The sequence below is a fragment of the Orycteropus afer genome, unplaced genomic scaffold (assembly GCF_000298275.1).
Source record: "Orycteropus afer afer isolate SDZICR_OR568_19922 unplaced genomic scaffold, OryAfe1.0 scaffold00035, whole genome shotgun sequence".
In the NCBI taxonomy this organism is placed as follows: domain Eukaryota; kingdom Metazoa; phylum Chordata; class Mammalia; order Tubulidentata; family Orycteropodidae; genus Orycteropus; species Orycteropus afer.
The window spans coordinates 2000294-2017499 of NW_006921622.1; the positions used below are offsets into that span (position 1 = coordinate 2000294).

The 17206-nt window shown below is 37.7% G+C and overlaps 1 protein-coding gene across 1 annotated transcript in view; it reads right to left on the reverse strand.

Annotated features, from left to right (window-relative positions):
• The window catches only part of CUBN (cubilin), a 413126-nt gene that overhangs the window by 357104 nt on the left and 38816 nt on the right, over positions 1-17206 (reverse strand). The window contains exons 15-17 of the mRNA XM_007936404.2: positions 16273-16454; positions 11932-12094; positions 10624-10814 (exon numbers count right to left, since the gene is read on the reverse strand). Coding sequence (XP_007934595.1) covers positions 10624-10814; positions 11932-12094; positions 16273-16454 — 536 coding nt within the window. The remainder of the gene's footprint in view (positions 1-10623; positions 10815-11931; positions 12095-16272; positions 16455-17206) is intronic.

A 17206-nucleotide genomic window follows, 5' to 3' on the forward strand; every position in this document is an offset into this window, starting at 1 on the left:
AAAAAAACAAATATTTAACAAAAAAAATGAAAAGATAAACTACGAAATTGGAGAATATCTTCAGAAACCATAAGAATCTAATAACTGCAATTTATATAAAACTTTGACAACAACAAAAAGACAAATGACTAAATCATAAAATGGGCAAAGGACTTGAATAGACATTTACCGAAAAGAACATTCAAGTGGCCACCAAACACATGAAAAGATGCTCAATGTCAAATCAAAATCACAATGAGATACCATTTCACTCCCAGTAGCATAGCTAAGGTTAAAAAAAAAAAAAAACAGCAGAAAACAACAAATATTGTTGAGGATGTAAGGAAATTGGAACCCTTAACCCATTGCTGATGAGAATGTAAAATGGTACAATCACTGTGGAAAACAGTGTGGTAGTTCCTCAAAAAACTAAAAATAAAACTACCATATCACCCAATAATTCCGCTCCTAGGTATACACACAAAGACTTAAAAGAAGAGACTCAAATAGAGACTTGTATACCAATGTTCACAGCAGCACTGTTCACAACAGCCAAAAGTGGAAACAACCTAAATGAGCATCAACAAATGAATGGATAAACAAAATATGGTATATATATATATATACACACACACAATGGAATAATACTCAGCCAGTAAAAGAAATGAAGTCTTGATACATGCTACATTATGCATGGAGCTGGAAGACATTATGCTGAGCAAAATAAGCCATCATAAGAGGAGAAATATAGTATGACTTCCCTTGTATAAAAAAGACAAGAAAAGGTAAATACATAGAAAACAAAGTTTGTTAGTGGTTACCAGGGGCAGAAGGGGAGGGGAGGGTGTGAGGCTAATGAGGACAGAAAAATATCATGGAATAAGGGTAGAATTGCACAGCCAATTGGAATTGGTACCAATAATTTGTATGCCTATAAAAAGTTTTTGTATGCACTGGCAAAAGTTATGTAATAGATATATTTACAACAATAAAACGAGTAGCAGCTAAGGCTGCTTATGTATAACCAAAAACCCCATGAGATTTGATTCCTTGGACTGGAGGTTCAGGTCATTGTTTTCATGGGATAGCCCAGTTTATTGGTCTAATACTGTGTTTAGTGCTTCTGCTCTACTTCCTACTTTGGTATGTAGTGCCTCGGGTTTTAAAAGCTTGCAAGAAGCCATCCAAGGCACAAGAATTGGTCTCCATTAGCCTGGAGCGACAGAAAAAGGAGAAGAGTCAGAAATAGGAGAACAGGAATATTATCACTACCTGCCTCCATGAACAACTGCCTCCTTTGCCATGAGACCAGAACTGGATAGTGCTCAGCCACCATTACTGAACATTTTCATTAAAGATTCTACAGAAGAATCCTGATCAAAAGGGGAAAAATGCAGAACAGAATTCCAAATTCTCATAGACTGCAGGCTTTTTGGAGCCATGGAGTCTGGATGAACCCCTGAAACTATTGCCCTGAGTTAATCTTCAAATCTTAAACCAAAAATATCCTTTGAAGTATTCTTAAAACTAAACAATATTCTAGTTTAGCTAGTAAAAAAGGTCTGCCTTGAGCATTGTGTTCTTTTAACAACTATCTATATAGGATCAAAGTGAAAAAATAACTCAAAAATTTAGTTAGGAAACTTCCTGGGCAATGAATTCAATGTTAATTAAAGAGGAACAGTTAAGGAAAAGGAAGGTGAGAATGGGTGCACAACTCAAAGAACGTAATCAATGTCACGGAATTGTATAAGTAGAAACAGCTGAACTAGTGTATATTTTGCTATGTAATTTTCTCAACAATAATCCCCCCAAAAAAACAAGCCCACTGCCATCAAGTTGATTCTGATGTATAGGGACCCTATAGGACAGAGCAGAACTGTCCCATAGGGTTTTCAAGATTGTAAATCTTTACAGAAGCAGACTGTCACATCTTTCTCCTAACAAACAAAAATAAATAAATAAAATATTCTAACAACTAATAAAAGGGGAGTTAGTAAATAAACAAAAGTAAAGCCTTACAATGGATTCTAACACAGACATTAAAAATCACATGACTTTTCCACTGACTCAGACACATATACCAGTTCCTTTCTCTGAGCTCTTACACCTGTATAATAAACTTCACATATTGTCATAGGTATTTAACAAATACTTGTTGATTCATTAATTTTAAGATGTGGCAGGCTGGTTCGATTTTTTTTTTTTTTTTTTAAAGATGCAGACATACTATAGTTCCTGGAAACCAAAAATGAAACAGAGCAAGATATCTTCCTGTTCTCTAATCCTCCTGAGTTCTATTTGCTTTTTCTAAGATTATAGCCTCTCTTTTCTATTTTACCCATTACAAGATGACAAGAAGGAAGAAAAACAGCAAATAGTATCAGAGCAAGCTAAAATGGAGCCTTCCCCTGGGCCTTAGCTAATGAATTTCAAGGACCAAAGCAAGGAGAAAGGCAGCTACAATCCAAATGTTTTAAGAGGAACTTATAGGACTCTAGGGCCTTAAACCTAGAAGGTAAATTGATTTTGGCTGTGTTTCTCTCTGTGTGCTGAAATGAAACCTAAGTAATTCTGAAAGAGTGTACTGTCCCTGGACTCCAGATATGGCAATACCTTAACCACAACCCTTTTGAAAGAGACATTAAAATAAAACTCATCCAATTGTCTAAAGTGCCCCCCAAATACACTTCCAGCACATCCTATATTCAATATGTGAATTTACATCTAAAACAAGAAATTTCTTCTGCATGTAAACTTAGATACACTGTAATATTTTTCTTATTATTTACTTCTCTCCTTGTAAGAGAATGGAATATTTACACTCATTGCCATGTGATTGTATTGTAATTCCTCCTATGAAAAATTAATACATCTTCCCATTGACTGTCAGCTTGGCCACAGGACTTGCTTTGTCCAAAAGAATGTGAACAAGAGCAATGTATCCATTTCCAAGCAGAAACTTGAGGAGTCATTGTATGCATGATTGTTCCATCATTTTCTTTCCCTTGCCACAAGACCAAGATCCTACGTCCCAGGATGGGGAAGACAGGGTATAGAGCTGGAGAGTGGCAACTGATCCAAAACCAGCACATAACACAAGCAAAAAAAATAAACATATGGTACTGCACACTACAGAAATTTGGAGATTATTTGTTATTGCAGCATAATCTGACTAATCTTTGAATCTGGCCTGTAGTAAATAAACAAAGTATTTTTCTTAGAAAGTCAGGTAAGGCCAGGTGAAGATCACTTCCAGAGGGGTAACAACAAATTCATTCTCTAGAATACATGTTTTTGCCAAAAGACAATAAAAAAGCACCAATTTAAAATTCTAGTGCACTATGGGGAGCTCTGGTAGCATAGTGGCTAAGACACTTGCCTGCTAACCAGACGGCTGGCGGTTCAAACCCACCAGCCACTCCTCGGAAGGAAGGTTGGGCAATCCTACTTCTGTAATGATACTGCCTCGGAAACCCAAGGAGGGGTCGCTATGAGTCGGGGCCGACTCGATGGCACATAACAACAACAACAACAAGTGCTCTATGAACCGGGCCTAGATTTTTCATTGATTGCCTTGTTCATCCAGCAGCCACCAGCTTGGAGACTCAGAATATAACCTGTGACCCAAAATTTTTAGGCTCTGGAATATTCCAAATGGCTTCTGATTTTACATTTATGAAATTGAACCACTTCTTAAACTGAAACTACTCATAGAAACCCCATAATTCTTGCAGAGAAACTATTTCCTATAGAGAAAGTAAAAATTAACCAAGCTATAAACCACAGTTTATCTGAAATTTTAATTGTGAGATATATAGCCTAGTAAGCAGTACACTTTAAAAACTAGAATGGGTCAGGTCCCAACCAAAGCCATGTCTTAATGAGTCTATTCATGCTGCTCTATTTGGTTATGTACCCACATTTGTTTTTATATAACACTTTCTAAAGTCCATTTAAGTATTAAATCTTAACTCAAACCATACCAATTATGTTGGCCCTTGGATTTAGTGTAACCAAAAGCTGAAAACAGAACTGTACCATATGGTTGTATTTTATATGCGGTTTCCTGTGACGTGAGCCTCAGACTGATATTTCCCCTAGCTAAGTACAGACTTGATCTTAGAGAGTAGCTTTGGTTTACTCTGGGTGAGCAGGAGCACATACAGCCTCAGCACAAATGAGAGAATAACAGGGTAAGAGCCAAGAGATGAGAGAAGCCATACAAAGGACTAAAAATTATTTGCTTTGGTTATAATCCTTTGTTCTTCATAAATATGTTTGATGAACTTACAGCCAAACATTTAAAGCATTTTATGCCTCGCCAAACAGTATCCCTCTAACATCATTATCAATGGGCTAAATTTATTCTTTATCTGATTTCTTTTCTAATCTGCTTTGCTGAAATCAGGGTTACTTGTCTAGCTTTACCAAGAAATCTCTTCCTTCATGATTATAAACTCCAATATCACCTTCTTCTTTCCTCTTGTCTTCTCCTCGCCATCACTGTCATCGTCATCATCAGCAGTAGTGGCAGCGGTAGCAGCATGTTAACTTTTAGGGATCACTCTCTGTGAACCAGGCACGGTGTTAAGAACATTATAACTTTGAACCACTTCCCTTTGCATTTAGAGCACAATCCAGTCTCTAGCCTGGTCTACAAGGTCCTACGGGAGCTAGCTCCTGCCCAACTCCTGTTTCTCTTTTTCTCTCCTAGTAGGAGATTCCCAGCCATTCCTCGGAAGGAAAGTTGGGCAATCCTACTTCCGTAGTGATACTGCCTCGGAAACCCAAGGAGGGGTCGCTATGAGTCGGGGCCGACTCGACGGCACATAACAACAACAACAACAACCATATTTGTCCTTCTGTGATTGACTTATTTCACTCAGCATAATGTCCTCCAAGTTCATCCATGTTACACAGTGTTTTGCAGATTCTACATTATTCTTTAGTATTGCATAGTATTCCATCGTGTGTATGTACCATAGTTTGGTTATCCATTCTTCAATTGATGGGCACCTAGGTTGCTTCCATCTTTTTGCTATTGTAAATAGTGCTGCAATGAACATGGTGTTCATATATCTGTTCTTGTCCTGGCTCTCACTTCTTTAGGAGAAATCCATTTCTTCGAATTAAATTTTAAAATATATTTAACTGAAAAACAATACTATTCAGCCTATTCCAATATGCTTGCTTTGCTGTAGCTATATTCAAGCTTCAGTTATCAGAAACCCTATTTTTCTTACGCCATTGGGGTTTATACCCTTAAGCCTAATTGTGTGAATCACAGTCACAAGATCCTAACCAGCATGTCCTATTGAGGGAAGCCTGGATGCTCATGCAGACTAAAAGTCATATCCTTTCCTCCAATCAATCATAAAGTTGTTGTTGAGTAGCTTCAATGCTGAACAAATAACAAAAGGAGGTCCTTTGTGAACATGGGTTAATCTAAAGATATGCCAGAAATGTGGCTGTACTGTGTAGGGACAGCTGGGAGTGGTGGGGGTTGGGAAATACAGGGAAGGAGGAGGCAGAGACGGAGAGAAAAGGGTTCTGAGGAAGAAAGACCTTACACGCTCCTGCTTTGCTACAGTCTACCACCTTCCTAATTTTTGTTTCATTTTTAAAATCTTAAACTGAAGATTTTACCTGGGAGTAGAGTTACATCATATCTCACAGGTTTTGATATACAGTATTTCTACCCCAAAAAAGAAAAAAACCAAACTCACTGCTGTCGAGTCCTTGGGTTTCCGAGGCAATAACTACAAAAGTATATTGCCCAATCTTCCTTCTGAGGAATAGGTGGCGGGTTTGAACCACCAGCCTTTTGGTTAGCAGTCAAATGCCTGAGGCACTATGCCACCAGAGCTCCTAGTATTTCTACAAAATTTTTTATTTCCTTTTTTTACTTCTTTCTTAATCCTATATTTAGGAGAGGGGGGCTTCTAGAATTCCAAGTAGTTGAGTCTTTTTAAAATTTATATCATAATTTCTAGTTGCACGATGTTGTAAAGAGATACATACACAGTTTTTGCTTTATAGATTTACTGAGATTGTCATAGTGACTGTTCTAAAATATGATTGATTTCTGATTCAGTGTCATGTATAAAAATAGGTATATTCTCTAGATTTCAGAAAATAATTCAATGTAATATACTTCAGCCTGTACTATTTATTATAGTTTTCAACTTTTCTATGCCATTTATCTTTGTTTACCTTCCACCTCTGAGAAAGGACATCTTCCCCAGAAGCCATCTTGTTTCCAATTAAGGCTATTCTCCTCCTACTTCCTCCTAATCTTGGGAGGTAGGAGGGTAAATGACTCAGGGTTAGTCAAGAATATTTGTTGGGGTGGACAATTATATTCATTTCCATCCTTACCACTTCAAGTCTTGGCTTAATGTTATATCAGCTTCTGAAATTATTTTTCTGCCTATTACTTGCATCACATGGGATGAAAAAATAAACTTTTATTACTACTGTATGTGTTCTTCACTCAGAGTTCTGGCTGGCTTAAATCACTTATAAAATATTAATGGGAGAAGCTACTTTTTATTCTGGAAAGACACTTCTGTCACATTCATTGAATGGCTCTATACAATTTAAAAGCACTCTTAGACATAAACAGATGAACTAACATTTGATATGTTGTTGCTATACTCATTCTTTTGTTACCATTTGCATAACATTACCTGTGAACAATGTGTGCCTTTAGAAGTGAAAGCTTTTAAAGCTGAGAGATACATAAATCAAAAAATTAATATATAAATGCATGGTTATTGTTTAAAAAAAAAAAGATATGGTGAAATGAATTTAGATAACATCACATTTATTATCTTTTGTAGTTAAATTTTATTCTAAAATGAATGCTTATGGAGCTATCTTACTGAGCAAAAAGAAAGTTGTTCAAACCCACAATATACATGAAAGAGATACACAAGCAATAGTATCTTAGTATTGGAGCTCTGGTGGAGTAGTGGTTAAATCATTTTGCGGTGGGTCAGCAGTTTGAACCTGCCAGCCACTCTGTGGGAGCAAGATGAGACAGCCTGCTTCTGTAAAGATTTACAGCCTTGGAAACTGTATAGGAAAATTCTCCTCTTCCCTATAGGGTCATTATGAGTAAGAATCAACTCGATGGCAGGGGACTTTTTACTTAAACAATTCATTTTTTGGGTGCAATTTTTAAAAATGAAGCCACCACTTTTGAGAATAACATTGAAATAGAATATGGTCATTTGAATTTGGTTCCTGGATCACTTTCTTCTACCATTACTATCAGAGAAAGTAGAAGTATTCAAAAACAAAGTAGTTTTCCTCACAAATTTTCCTGGTGGATAGAGAACATTTCACAATAATTGCTTTAACCTAATTCAATATATCTGTCTAAGACTCCCACATAGGTATATCTAAGTCCTGCTCATAAAAAAAAAAAAAAAAAAAAAAAAACTAGAATTTGACCTTTATGGGCCTCAGTTTCTTCATTTGTGAAATGAAGCATCTAGGTTACAAGACCTCTAGAGCCCTCCTGGTGTTGAAACTCTGCAAATCAATTGGATTATTATTGCTTTAGGATGATCAAGGGTATAGTAGAAAATCTTGCTCAAATACTCAAATCACTATACTACCTGGTTTTCTGAATAATAGAGTTCTTTGATTATTTTCCATCAACAACTCTGGAGTGAAGTTTAGTCAAGATCTCATGGGGATGTGTACACATCAGAATGTAGAGATCTCAGTAGCCAATCATGAGAGCCTCAGCTGCTGTCTCTGAACTAAATTCAAAGCAAGCACTGAAAATCAAACCCACAAAAATTCTCCATTTGCATGGCGTTTTTAATTCTTCCAACTTCTTTCAACATTCATTTCCTCAGTTTTATGCTCACAAAAATTAGAGGAATAGGTAGGGCATCTTATGCAAGTAGGAACCAAAGAACCCAGTGAATGTACTGTCCAAAGTGGCATAGCTGTCCAGTAACTGAATTAAAATAAGAACTTAGATGAATTAACTCCAAGCCCATTCTGACTCCAAAACATTCTGCCACTCTATTTTACAAAGTGAAATCTTTCAACACCAGTTTTCTGATTTATTTTTTTCCTGATAACTTTTCAGAACAATTCAGACAAATTTGTACAACTCACTAAACATAGAAATTCAATTAAGTCTCCTGTACTGCAAAGCCAAAGGAAGGATATATCATTCCAGGTGCTTTGATGGCTCTTTGGAGCTAGCACAAAAAGGGATCTTATAGAAAGCCATTCAGATTTTCCTGAAAATTAGAGTTATATTCTTGCCCATCTAAAAAAAAAAAAAAAAAAACACTCTGTCTGGTTCCACAGTTACAATGTTTTGACTAGAGAGCCAGGCCTGGAATTGGGAAATTCAGGAGACTTTTCTCCCTAGGGAGTTCTGGTGGCATAGTGCCTAAGGCATTTGACTGTTAATCAGAAGGCTGGAAGTTCAAACCCACCAGCCACTCCTCAGAAGGAAAACTGGGCAATCTACTTCCGTAAAGATACTGCCTCAGACACCCAAGGAGGGGTCACTATGAGTCACAATCGACTCAACGGCAGTGAGTTTGGTGTTTTTGATTTTCCTCCCTAGAATAGGAGCTCTGATGGCATAGTGGTTAAAGCATTCAGTTGCTAACCAAAAGGTGAGCTGTTGGAACCCATCAGCTACTCCACTGGAAAAAACATGAGTCAGTTTGCTTCTGTAAAGATTTATAGCCTTAGAAAACCAGGAGGGACAGTTCTACTCTGTCCTATATGGTCACTATTAGTCGGAATCAGCTTGATGGCAGTGACTTTAACCCAAGGAGGAGTCGCTATGAGTCGGAAATGATTCAACGGCAGTGAGTTTTCTTTTTTTTTTAAGGAAAAGAAGACACCTCTTGTAGTCATACCTAAACTATTGAATGTCTGCTCTTATTAGAAAACAGTGCAAATCCCAGCTCCACCACTTCTTAAACATGTACTATGCTAAGTAACAATTTCTCTGGGTCTCAGTTTCCTAATATTAAAATGAGAATAAAAATGGTTGCTGTGAGGATTCAATGAATTAACTCACATAAATCAGTTAGCATACCCCATAGGCAATAAGCAAGTAGTAACAGTTTACTCCTTAGTTTTATTAAACTATTTTAAAGTGTTTAGTTGTTGTTGTTATATACCATCGAGTCAGCCCAGACTCATAGCGACCCCTCCTTGTGTTTCTGAGGCAGTATCACTACGGAAGTAGATTGCCCAACCTTCCTTCCAAAGAGTGGCTGGTGGGTTTGAACCGCCAGCTCTGGTAGCATAGTGCCTAAAGGTACTTGACTGCTAACCAGAAGGCTGATGGTTCAAACCCACCAGCCACTCCTCGGAAGGAAGGTTGGGCAATCCTACTTCCGTAGTGATACTGCCTCGGAAACCCAAGGAGGGGTCGCTATGAGTTGGGGCCGACTCGATGGCAAATAACAACAACAACAACAAAGTGTTTAGAACAGCACCTAGTGAACAGTTAGTAATCATTCATGAGCTATGTTTACTGTTCTCAAAGTAAAACAACAGATGTTGGAAATGTAATTTTCCTTTACACAAAAGTTCAAAATTGCCCCAGAGTGTAAAACTTTGATGCACTTTATGAGGGACATTAGAAAATATAAGTTGAATTAATACATGCATTCACCTTATCATCTGAGATTAAAATTCATGGATTAAAAATATATATAGTGTCAACTATACTTCTTAGTTAAGTCCAGAGATCATGCTAGCATTCTTTTTCCTCTCTAAATATGAAGAAAGGAAGAGGGCAAGAGGTTACCTTGGTTTTTCCTAGAAAAATGAATTGGGCTAACTTACGTGAGTGAACAAAATTGTAAATGCTTGTGTTTATATAAAATGATTGTGCCCAACAAAAAGATGTTTTGTTTCTCCTGCTCAACACTTTAATTTGTGGCTTGACCAATAAGTAAGCAAAAGAAGGACCAAGCCAGGCAAACAAAAGGACCTGTTTTTGTTTCAGATACTTTATTTCAACCATTACACACACTTAAATCAAATTAAGGAGAGCAAACCAGACTAATGAAGGAAAAAACCCTAAACTCAAAAACAAGAATAATCCAGTGCTTTAACTTCATTCTTTGCCACTAAACAACTGAGTCAGCTAGATAAATCCCTTAATTTCTCTGGGTTTCTGCACATGTAAAATGTCCTAGATAATTTCTGAAATCTACAATCCTATTAGTTTTACTCATTTATACGCACTTTAGATTTCAGGGCTCAGTTTAATTCAGTTAATTTAATGCCTGTAATGTATGTAGTATTATTATGAATTTCTACTCTCAGCTTTCATTTTTGTCCTTTACCGTTATGAATCTCCTGTTTTACCATCAATAGGTGAACTGTATTAGGCAGATCCTATCATGCTCTAGAATAGTTTTGCTAAACTCTGCCTGCACCAGAATCACTGGGGAGCCTGTTAAACCATTTGCTGACCCCACCCCCAGAGGTCTAAGATAGGGGGAGAGAATTCAAATTTTTAACAAGATCCCAGGTGATCTGATACTACTTGTTCAACACCATTTCAGGAATGCTCCTCTGCAGAGCATAGAAATGTTAATAAACACCATCTAAGGACAACTGAGTAGTAAAAGTTACCTCAACGTAACTGTGAGAACAGCCGCTCTGGCCTCCCAGCTCCACACGGGTGACGTTGATTTGTATTTGTTCTCCCTGAGGTTGTTCTATTATATAAATGCATTGCCTGCTGTGCGTCAAAGGTCCAAACAAGTCAGAAAAGAGGAGCTCACCCTCTGGGTCTTTGTAGATCCCTCCACAAGGAAGATCCGCTAAGGAGAATAGGGAAGAGAAAGAAAAGGTCATGGGGGTGGCCACTCCTCTAGCTCCCAGCATCAAACACAATTTTTTAAAATTTACACACACACACTCATATACCCTGTGCAGGCTTATGCTTCTACTCATAAGATTTTCAGTTTGATATGTGTTTGTAGGATGTACAGGTAGTGTCTAGGGAAATAGATGTAGAGATGTGTGCTCTAACTTCCTGTCTATTATTCTCTTCTACAAATTGCTTTTAAAATACATTTATGTTGTGCTTCATTACAAAAGATTTGAGGCACTTCTTTATAAAATACATGTAACAAAATAAAATATAACTAGATAAATAAGATTAAAGGAAAAATAAACACAGAAGAGCAAGATGTGGTCAGGGGAAAATTGATATGCACAGAATACAAGGGCTACACAAATTGCAAAAGGTCAGCTGTAGATTCAGCCTGAAGCCAAAATAAATGGAGAAAGAGGACCAGTGAAGAGATGTTCATTGTTACTTTTTCTGCTACTGAAACATAAGAGATGTTTTTCCTATGTGTTTTCATCAAAACACAATGACAGATAACATAAGCAAAAGGTTATCAGTGTAAACTGAAAGCATAGTAGCTAATAGGGTTTCACTGGAAGAGAAAGTATAGGAGCCAGGACAGTGTGATCCTGGAACACAGGGCCTTTGTGCAGCTGGACTTGATCCAGCAATACAATATAAAGACTCTCAAATAGACTGCATTTCCACCAGGAACAACATCTCTCACAACAAAGCATCAAAGGATAGCTAGAGCACTGACATTGTGAGCAATTTAATTTAGCTGCCTCGCACATCTTTATCATGATGTGGATCCTATAACTTAGGAATCGGGGATACTATAGCCTAATTACATTGGGAAGAAAAAGAAAAAAACCTATTTACCACAGACAATTGAAGCTGGGTATTACTTAATGTCTATTTCAGTAATTCTGCAATATATCTAGGAGGGATATATGATTTATAAAGACATGTTATTAATCTAAGAAAATAAGTCATCTTCAACATCACATTAAAATATAAAACATCTATAAGCATAGCATTGTCCTTCAAATTCATATCAAGTTGCCAATTAGCATGTTACTTACAAGGTGATGTTAAGTAGGTGATATGGAACCCCCGATCATTAATCTGGGTGTCAGAATGGAAATGAATTCTGGCAAAAGGACCTGTAGTTTGGAGTGGTGGGGCAGAAAGCGTGGTGCAGAATTTCCCAAGAATGGGGTCCTTAAGCATAGGACCATCTCGAATCTAAAACAAAAGAATGTATCATTAAGCTCAAGGTGGCCAGATTTTGACAAACCAGGTCTTTGTTAACCATAGAACAACACATCATTTAAAAGTGAGTTGCTGTCCCATATTTATCTAGCACTCCTGTTAGTACAAGGTTGGGGGTTAGTAAAAGATAGTCTCTCTCTTTCATCACCTTTATGCCTTAATTTCTTTCTGAATTTCATTTCGGAGACTGGATGCATACTTTCAATTTTTCTGGTGCTGTTATTAGTCTCATTTAGAGTGTGTGTGTGTGTGTGTGTGTATTTCCCTCTAGGTTCCCCCCCCCAGATGTTTTGAAATGATAAATTCCAGTGGTGGTGCAATGGTTAGGCACTTGGCTGTTAACCAAAATGTCTTTGGAATCCATAGGCACTCCAGGGAAGAAAGATGCAGTAGTCTGCTTCTGTAAAGATTATAGCCTTAGAAACTCTATGGGCAGTTCTACTCTGTTCTACAGGGTCACTATTAGTGGGAACTGACTTAAGGACAATGGATTTTGGTTAGTAATCTAAAAGAACCAAATAAATATATGCAAAAAAAAGAATACCAGTGACATCAATCGATTCACAGCTTGGTCTAGGTATTCAAGAGGATCAGAAGTGGAAAAAGAAGTGAAGTCAGACAAGATGCAACATAAAGTCACTTAATGAATTTTAAAAGTGCAACTTTGATAGTAATTAAGGATTACAAAAATGATTGTGATCCTATGAATCCTTTTTAATTGTTGGTTTTTCATCTATTACATAATTACGTTAACCTCTCTGTAATTCTGTTGTAATTGCAAATTCTGTACCACTTAGAACACCAAGGAGTCAATGAACTAAACAGTGTTTTGCGACAATTCAGTCTATCCAAATTCCTTTTCCTGATAGCAAAGTTATAGGGCAGCATTACTCTAATCTTATACTTAACAAGTTCTTTGAAATATTGTAGCTTGAAAAATGAGAAACATCTTTCTTTCTTCCCTCCCTCCCTTCCTTCCTTCCCTATTGTGATTTGGGTGAAAATTTAGAGAGCAAATTCACTTTCCATACAGCAGTTCACATACACTTTGTCTCATGACATTCACCACGATTTACCACAATGCAACAACTCCCCTCCAACTTCCTCCCAACAGTTACCTTTTCCCTGTGTCCATCCCTCCATGCACTCCTGCCCCCTGAGCTATCTCCCTGTGCATAAGCAGCCCTTCTTTCTCCCATAATTGTTCTCTTTAAGGAGTGTGTCTATCTCAGGTAAATAAATGTTCAACTCATATGCTTGTCTTTTGTTTGACGGGAAGCCACAGGTGTGGGTTCATTTCCAGACCTGAAGAGCAGCTAGGGGCCATAGTCTCAGTGGTTCCACCAGGCTCTATCAGATCAGAAAACCTGGTCTCTTTTTTTTTCCCTCCAAATGATTTTGAGTTTTGTTCCACATTGTTCTCCCTCTCTATCAAGGATTCCCCTCCAAATGGTTGTCAGTGGTAGCCGGGCACCATCTAGTTCTTCTGGTCTCATAGTCATATAGGCTGCAGATCGCATGGTGTACCAGTCGCTAGGACTAATTGTTTCCATGAATTTTTGGTTTTCTTCATTCTTCTTTGCTCTGGATGAGGAGAGACCCATCGTTGCATCTAGATGGCTGCTTGAAAGCTTTCAAGATCCCAGTTACTACTCACCAAAGTAGGAGATGGAACAATGTTTTGTGTAGTATGTTATGCCAACTGAGCTTGATGTCCCCTGCGACTATGGTCCTGAGTCCACAGGTTCAAACTACTCCGTCCCTCTGGGTAGCTGGCTGTGACCAAGAAGTGACTACAGCCTTGCCCCTTGTCAGCTCTACTATATACCTGGGAATTCTGATCATTCAAATAAACTTATAGGACCACTGTTTGCCAACCCTACACATGGTCTTGGGTACACTCCCCACTTCATAGACATAACTACTAGTTCAGCCTGTCCACCCATCAATCCACCCTTATACCCATGTTTGCCTTCACTGACAACACTGTATTGTATGCGCGAAAGGGTTCATCTTTGTTGTCTGTACCTCCCACTTACCTCTTTATGTCTTCCTCTTCCTCAATGCCACCATGTTGATCACACACATTTGGTACATTGCCCTTCTCTTCACTTATCTCTACCTATCTAACCGTGTTCCCTATCCTCCCCTCCCACCCTTGGTAACCAACAAAGAAAATTTCCTTCCATAGATAAACCTTTCCTTGACTTTTACAATAACGGACTAATACAACATTTGTCCTTTTGTGATTGACTTATTTCACTCAGCATAATGTCCTCAAAGTTCACTCACATTAAAACACATGTGATGTTTTGCAGATTCTCAGTTATTCTTTAGGGTTACATAGTATTCCACAGTATGTATATACCATAGTTTGGATATCCATTCCTCAGTTGATGGACACCTAGGTTGTTTCCATCTTTTGGCTATTGTAAATAGTACTGTGATGAACACGGGTGTGCATATGTCTGTTCTTGTCATGGCTCTCACTTCTTTAGGATATATTCCTAGTAATGGAATGGCTGGGTCAAATGGTATGTCTAATTCCAACTTTTGAAGGAATCGCCATACTGCTTTCCACAGTGGTTGTACCATTTGACAGTCCCACCAGCAGTGTATGAGAGTTCCAATCTCTCCACATCCTTGCCAGCATTTGTTATTTTCTGTCTTGCTGAACTTTGCTACTAGCGCTGGAGTAAGATGGTATCTCATTGTTGTTTTGATTTGCATCTCTCTAATAGCTAGTGATCGTGAGCATTTCTTCATATGTTTGTTGGCTGCTTGAATATCCTCCTTGGTGAAGTGTCTATTCATGTCTTCTGCCCATTTTTTAATTGGATTGTTTGTTTTTTGGTTATTGAGGTATTGGAGTTTTCTATAAATTCTAGAGATAAGTCCCTTGTCAAATATGCAGAGACATATTTCAATGTTTCTCTGCATTTCTCTGTCAGAGTGATTGATGATTTTTTTATTAAACATGTATCCCAGAATTAATATGTAGAAATGAATGAATGCCTCTAATTTATATTTGAAGGACTTTGTTAAAAATTCATTTCAATAAAATTCATTTCAATGTCAACATTTAAAAGAATATTTTGCTTCAGTTTTGCAAGGAAAGGCAGCTTTTCCAGTCATTCCCAAACATTTCAAATCTATTATTAAAAAACCAAACTCACTGCCATCGAGACAATTCCAACTCACAGTAACCCTCTTTGGGTTTCTGAGGCAGTAAATCTTTACGGAAGTAGATTGCCTAATCTTCCTTCCACAGAGTATCTGATGGGTTTAGAACTGCCAAAGTTCTGGTTAGCAATCAAATGCCTTAGGCACTATGCCACCAGAGCTCATTACTAAAACTTTAACATGGAGACTCATGTTTTCCCGCCTCACCCTTCCATCCTTTATGAATAATTCTGTGGTACTCCATTCTTCTCTAATGGATTTTGAAAAAGTATTTTATCACTCCTTAAAAGGGTACTGAGACTGATGTTGGAAAAGAGTACAGGAACAATATAAGAACTCAATCTTCTCAATGATACTTTTAGGCTACAAATTGAAAGCAACATTTTTGATGTTATCAATTAGATGGCATTTGAGTGTAATAGCCTTTTGTCCTCCTCCAAGTTTTAATCATTTACCAGTAGTAGTCAGGAAGGGTACAGGCTTGATTCTCTCTTCCCAATGAGAGTTATTTACGTTTCAGTGGGACTCATCATTTATCGACCTATTTCAATACATTCACTATTGACTTATTTTCACTATGCAACACCATGGTCAACTTGTAAAACTAAGTTTACCACAGACAACTGAGGATAAGTTAGTCTGCACTGAGAAGATGACAGTTATTTTGTGTATATTTCATTTATTAATACCCATGTTAGGGGCCTAGGCTTCCAGGAAGTACCTAGGGGAGGTAAGACAGTCTATTTCCTGGATTCAAAAGAAATCCAGAAGAAGAAGCAACAAATTGGCCTAATTAAGAATAAGGACTCAGTAAAACTTCGACTATGGCTATGGGCAGAGTGCTAACTAGCTAACAAAAACTAAAACTAGATTAGTTAACCCTTGTAAATAAATTGTGATCATTCATGGCCATCACCAAACCATAATCTTCTGATTGTTATACGGTCAATCTAAATACAATTGCTTACCTCAAGGTAATCTTTACTACAATCATCATGGTGCTCCAGTCTCAATGTTCCAAAAGTAAATGTTATCAGGAGGCCAGGACTGCTCATAACTTTCCAGACACAATCTCTTCCAGAGGGATAGTTCCCAGGATATCCCGGAGATGTAATTGAACCATAAGCACCAGTCACCATACCTCCACACTCTAAAATTGAAAGGAAAAATGACTTTGCATTTTCATACAAGATAAAATTCATGTAGAATTATTATAACTTTTGCTCTAAGAAGCTGAATTTCATTTAAATAACTATGAGACATTTTGGACATCTGCATTAATTAAATAAAATTTTCAGTTTTCCAGTTTTATAAATCAGAAAGCTGTAAGTATCAAAAAAAAAAAAAAAAAGGAGCTCTGGTGGCATACTGTGTAAGGCATTTGACTGCTAACCAGAAGGCTGGCGATTCAAATCCACCAGCCACTTCTATAGTGATAACTGCCTCGGAAACCCAAGGAGTCGCCACTATGAGTATCGATAGACAAATAAATAAATCACCTGCACATTGACCATAGCAGTTTAAAAAAAAAATCACATTAAAAAAAACTCACTCCCGTGAAGTCAATTGGACTCATGTGACCCCCTCTTTGGGTTTCCAAGGCGGTATCACTATGGAAGTAGATCGCCCAACCTTCCTTCCCAGGAGTGGCTGGTGGGTTTGACCCGCCAGCCTTGTGTTTAGCAGTCAAGTGCCTTAGGCACTCTGCCACCAGAGCCGATATGGTAATGGTATTTAAAATACATTACTGAACAATCTAAGGGATAAATACAAATTGCTGTCCAGCCATTTCTGACTCACGGTGATGCCATGTGTTGCAGAGTAGAACTGTAATCTACAGGGTTTTCATGGCTGTGCAGCATGAAGCAGATCACCAGGCCTTTCTTCTGAGGTGCCTCTGGG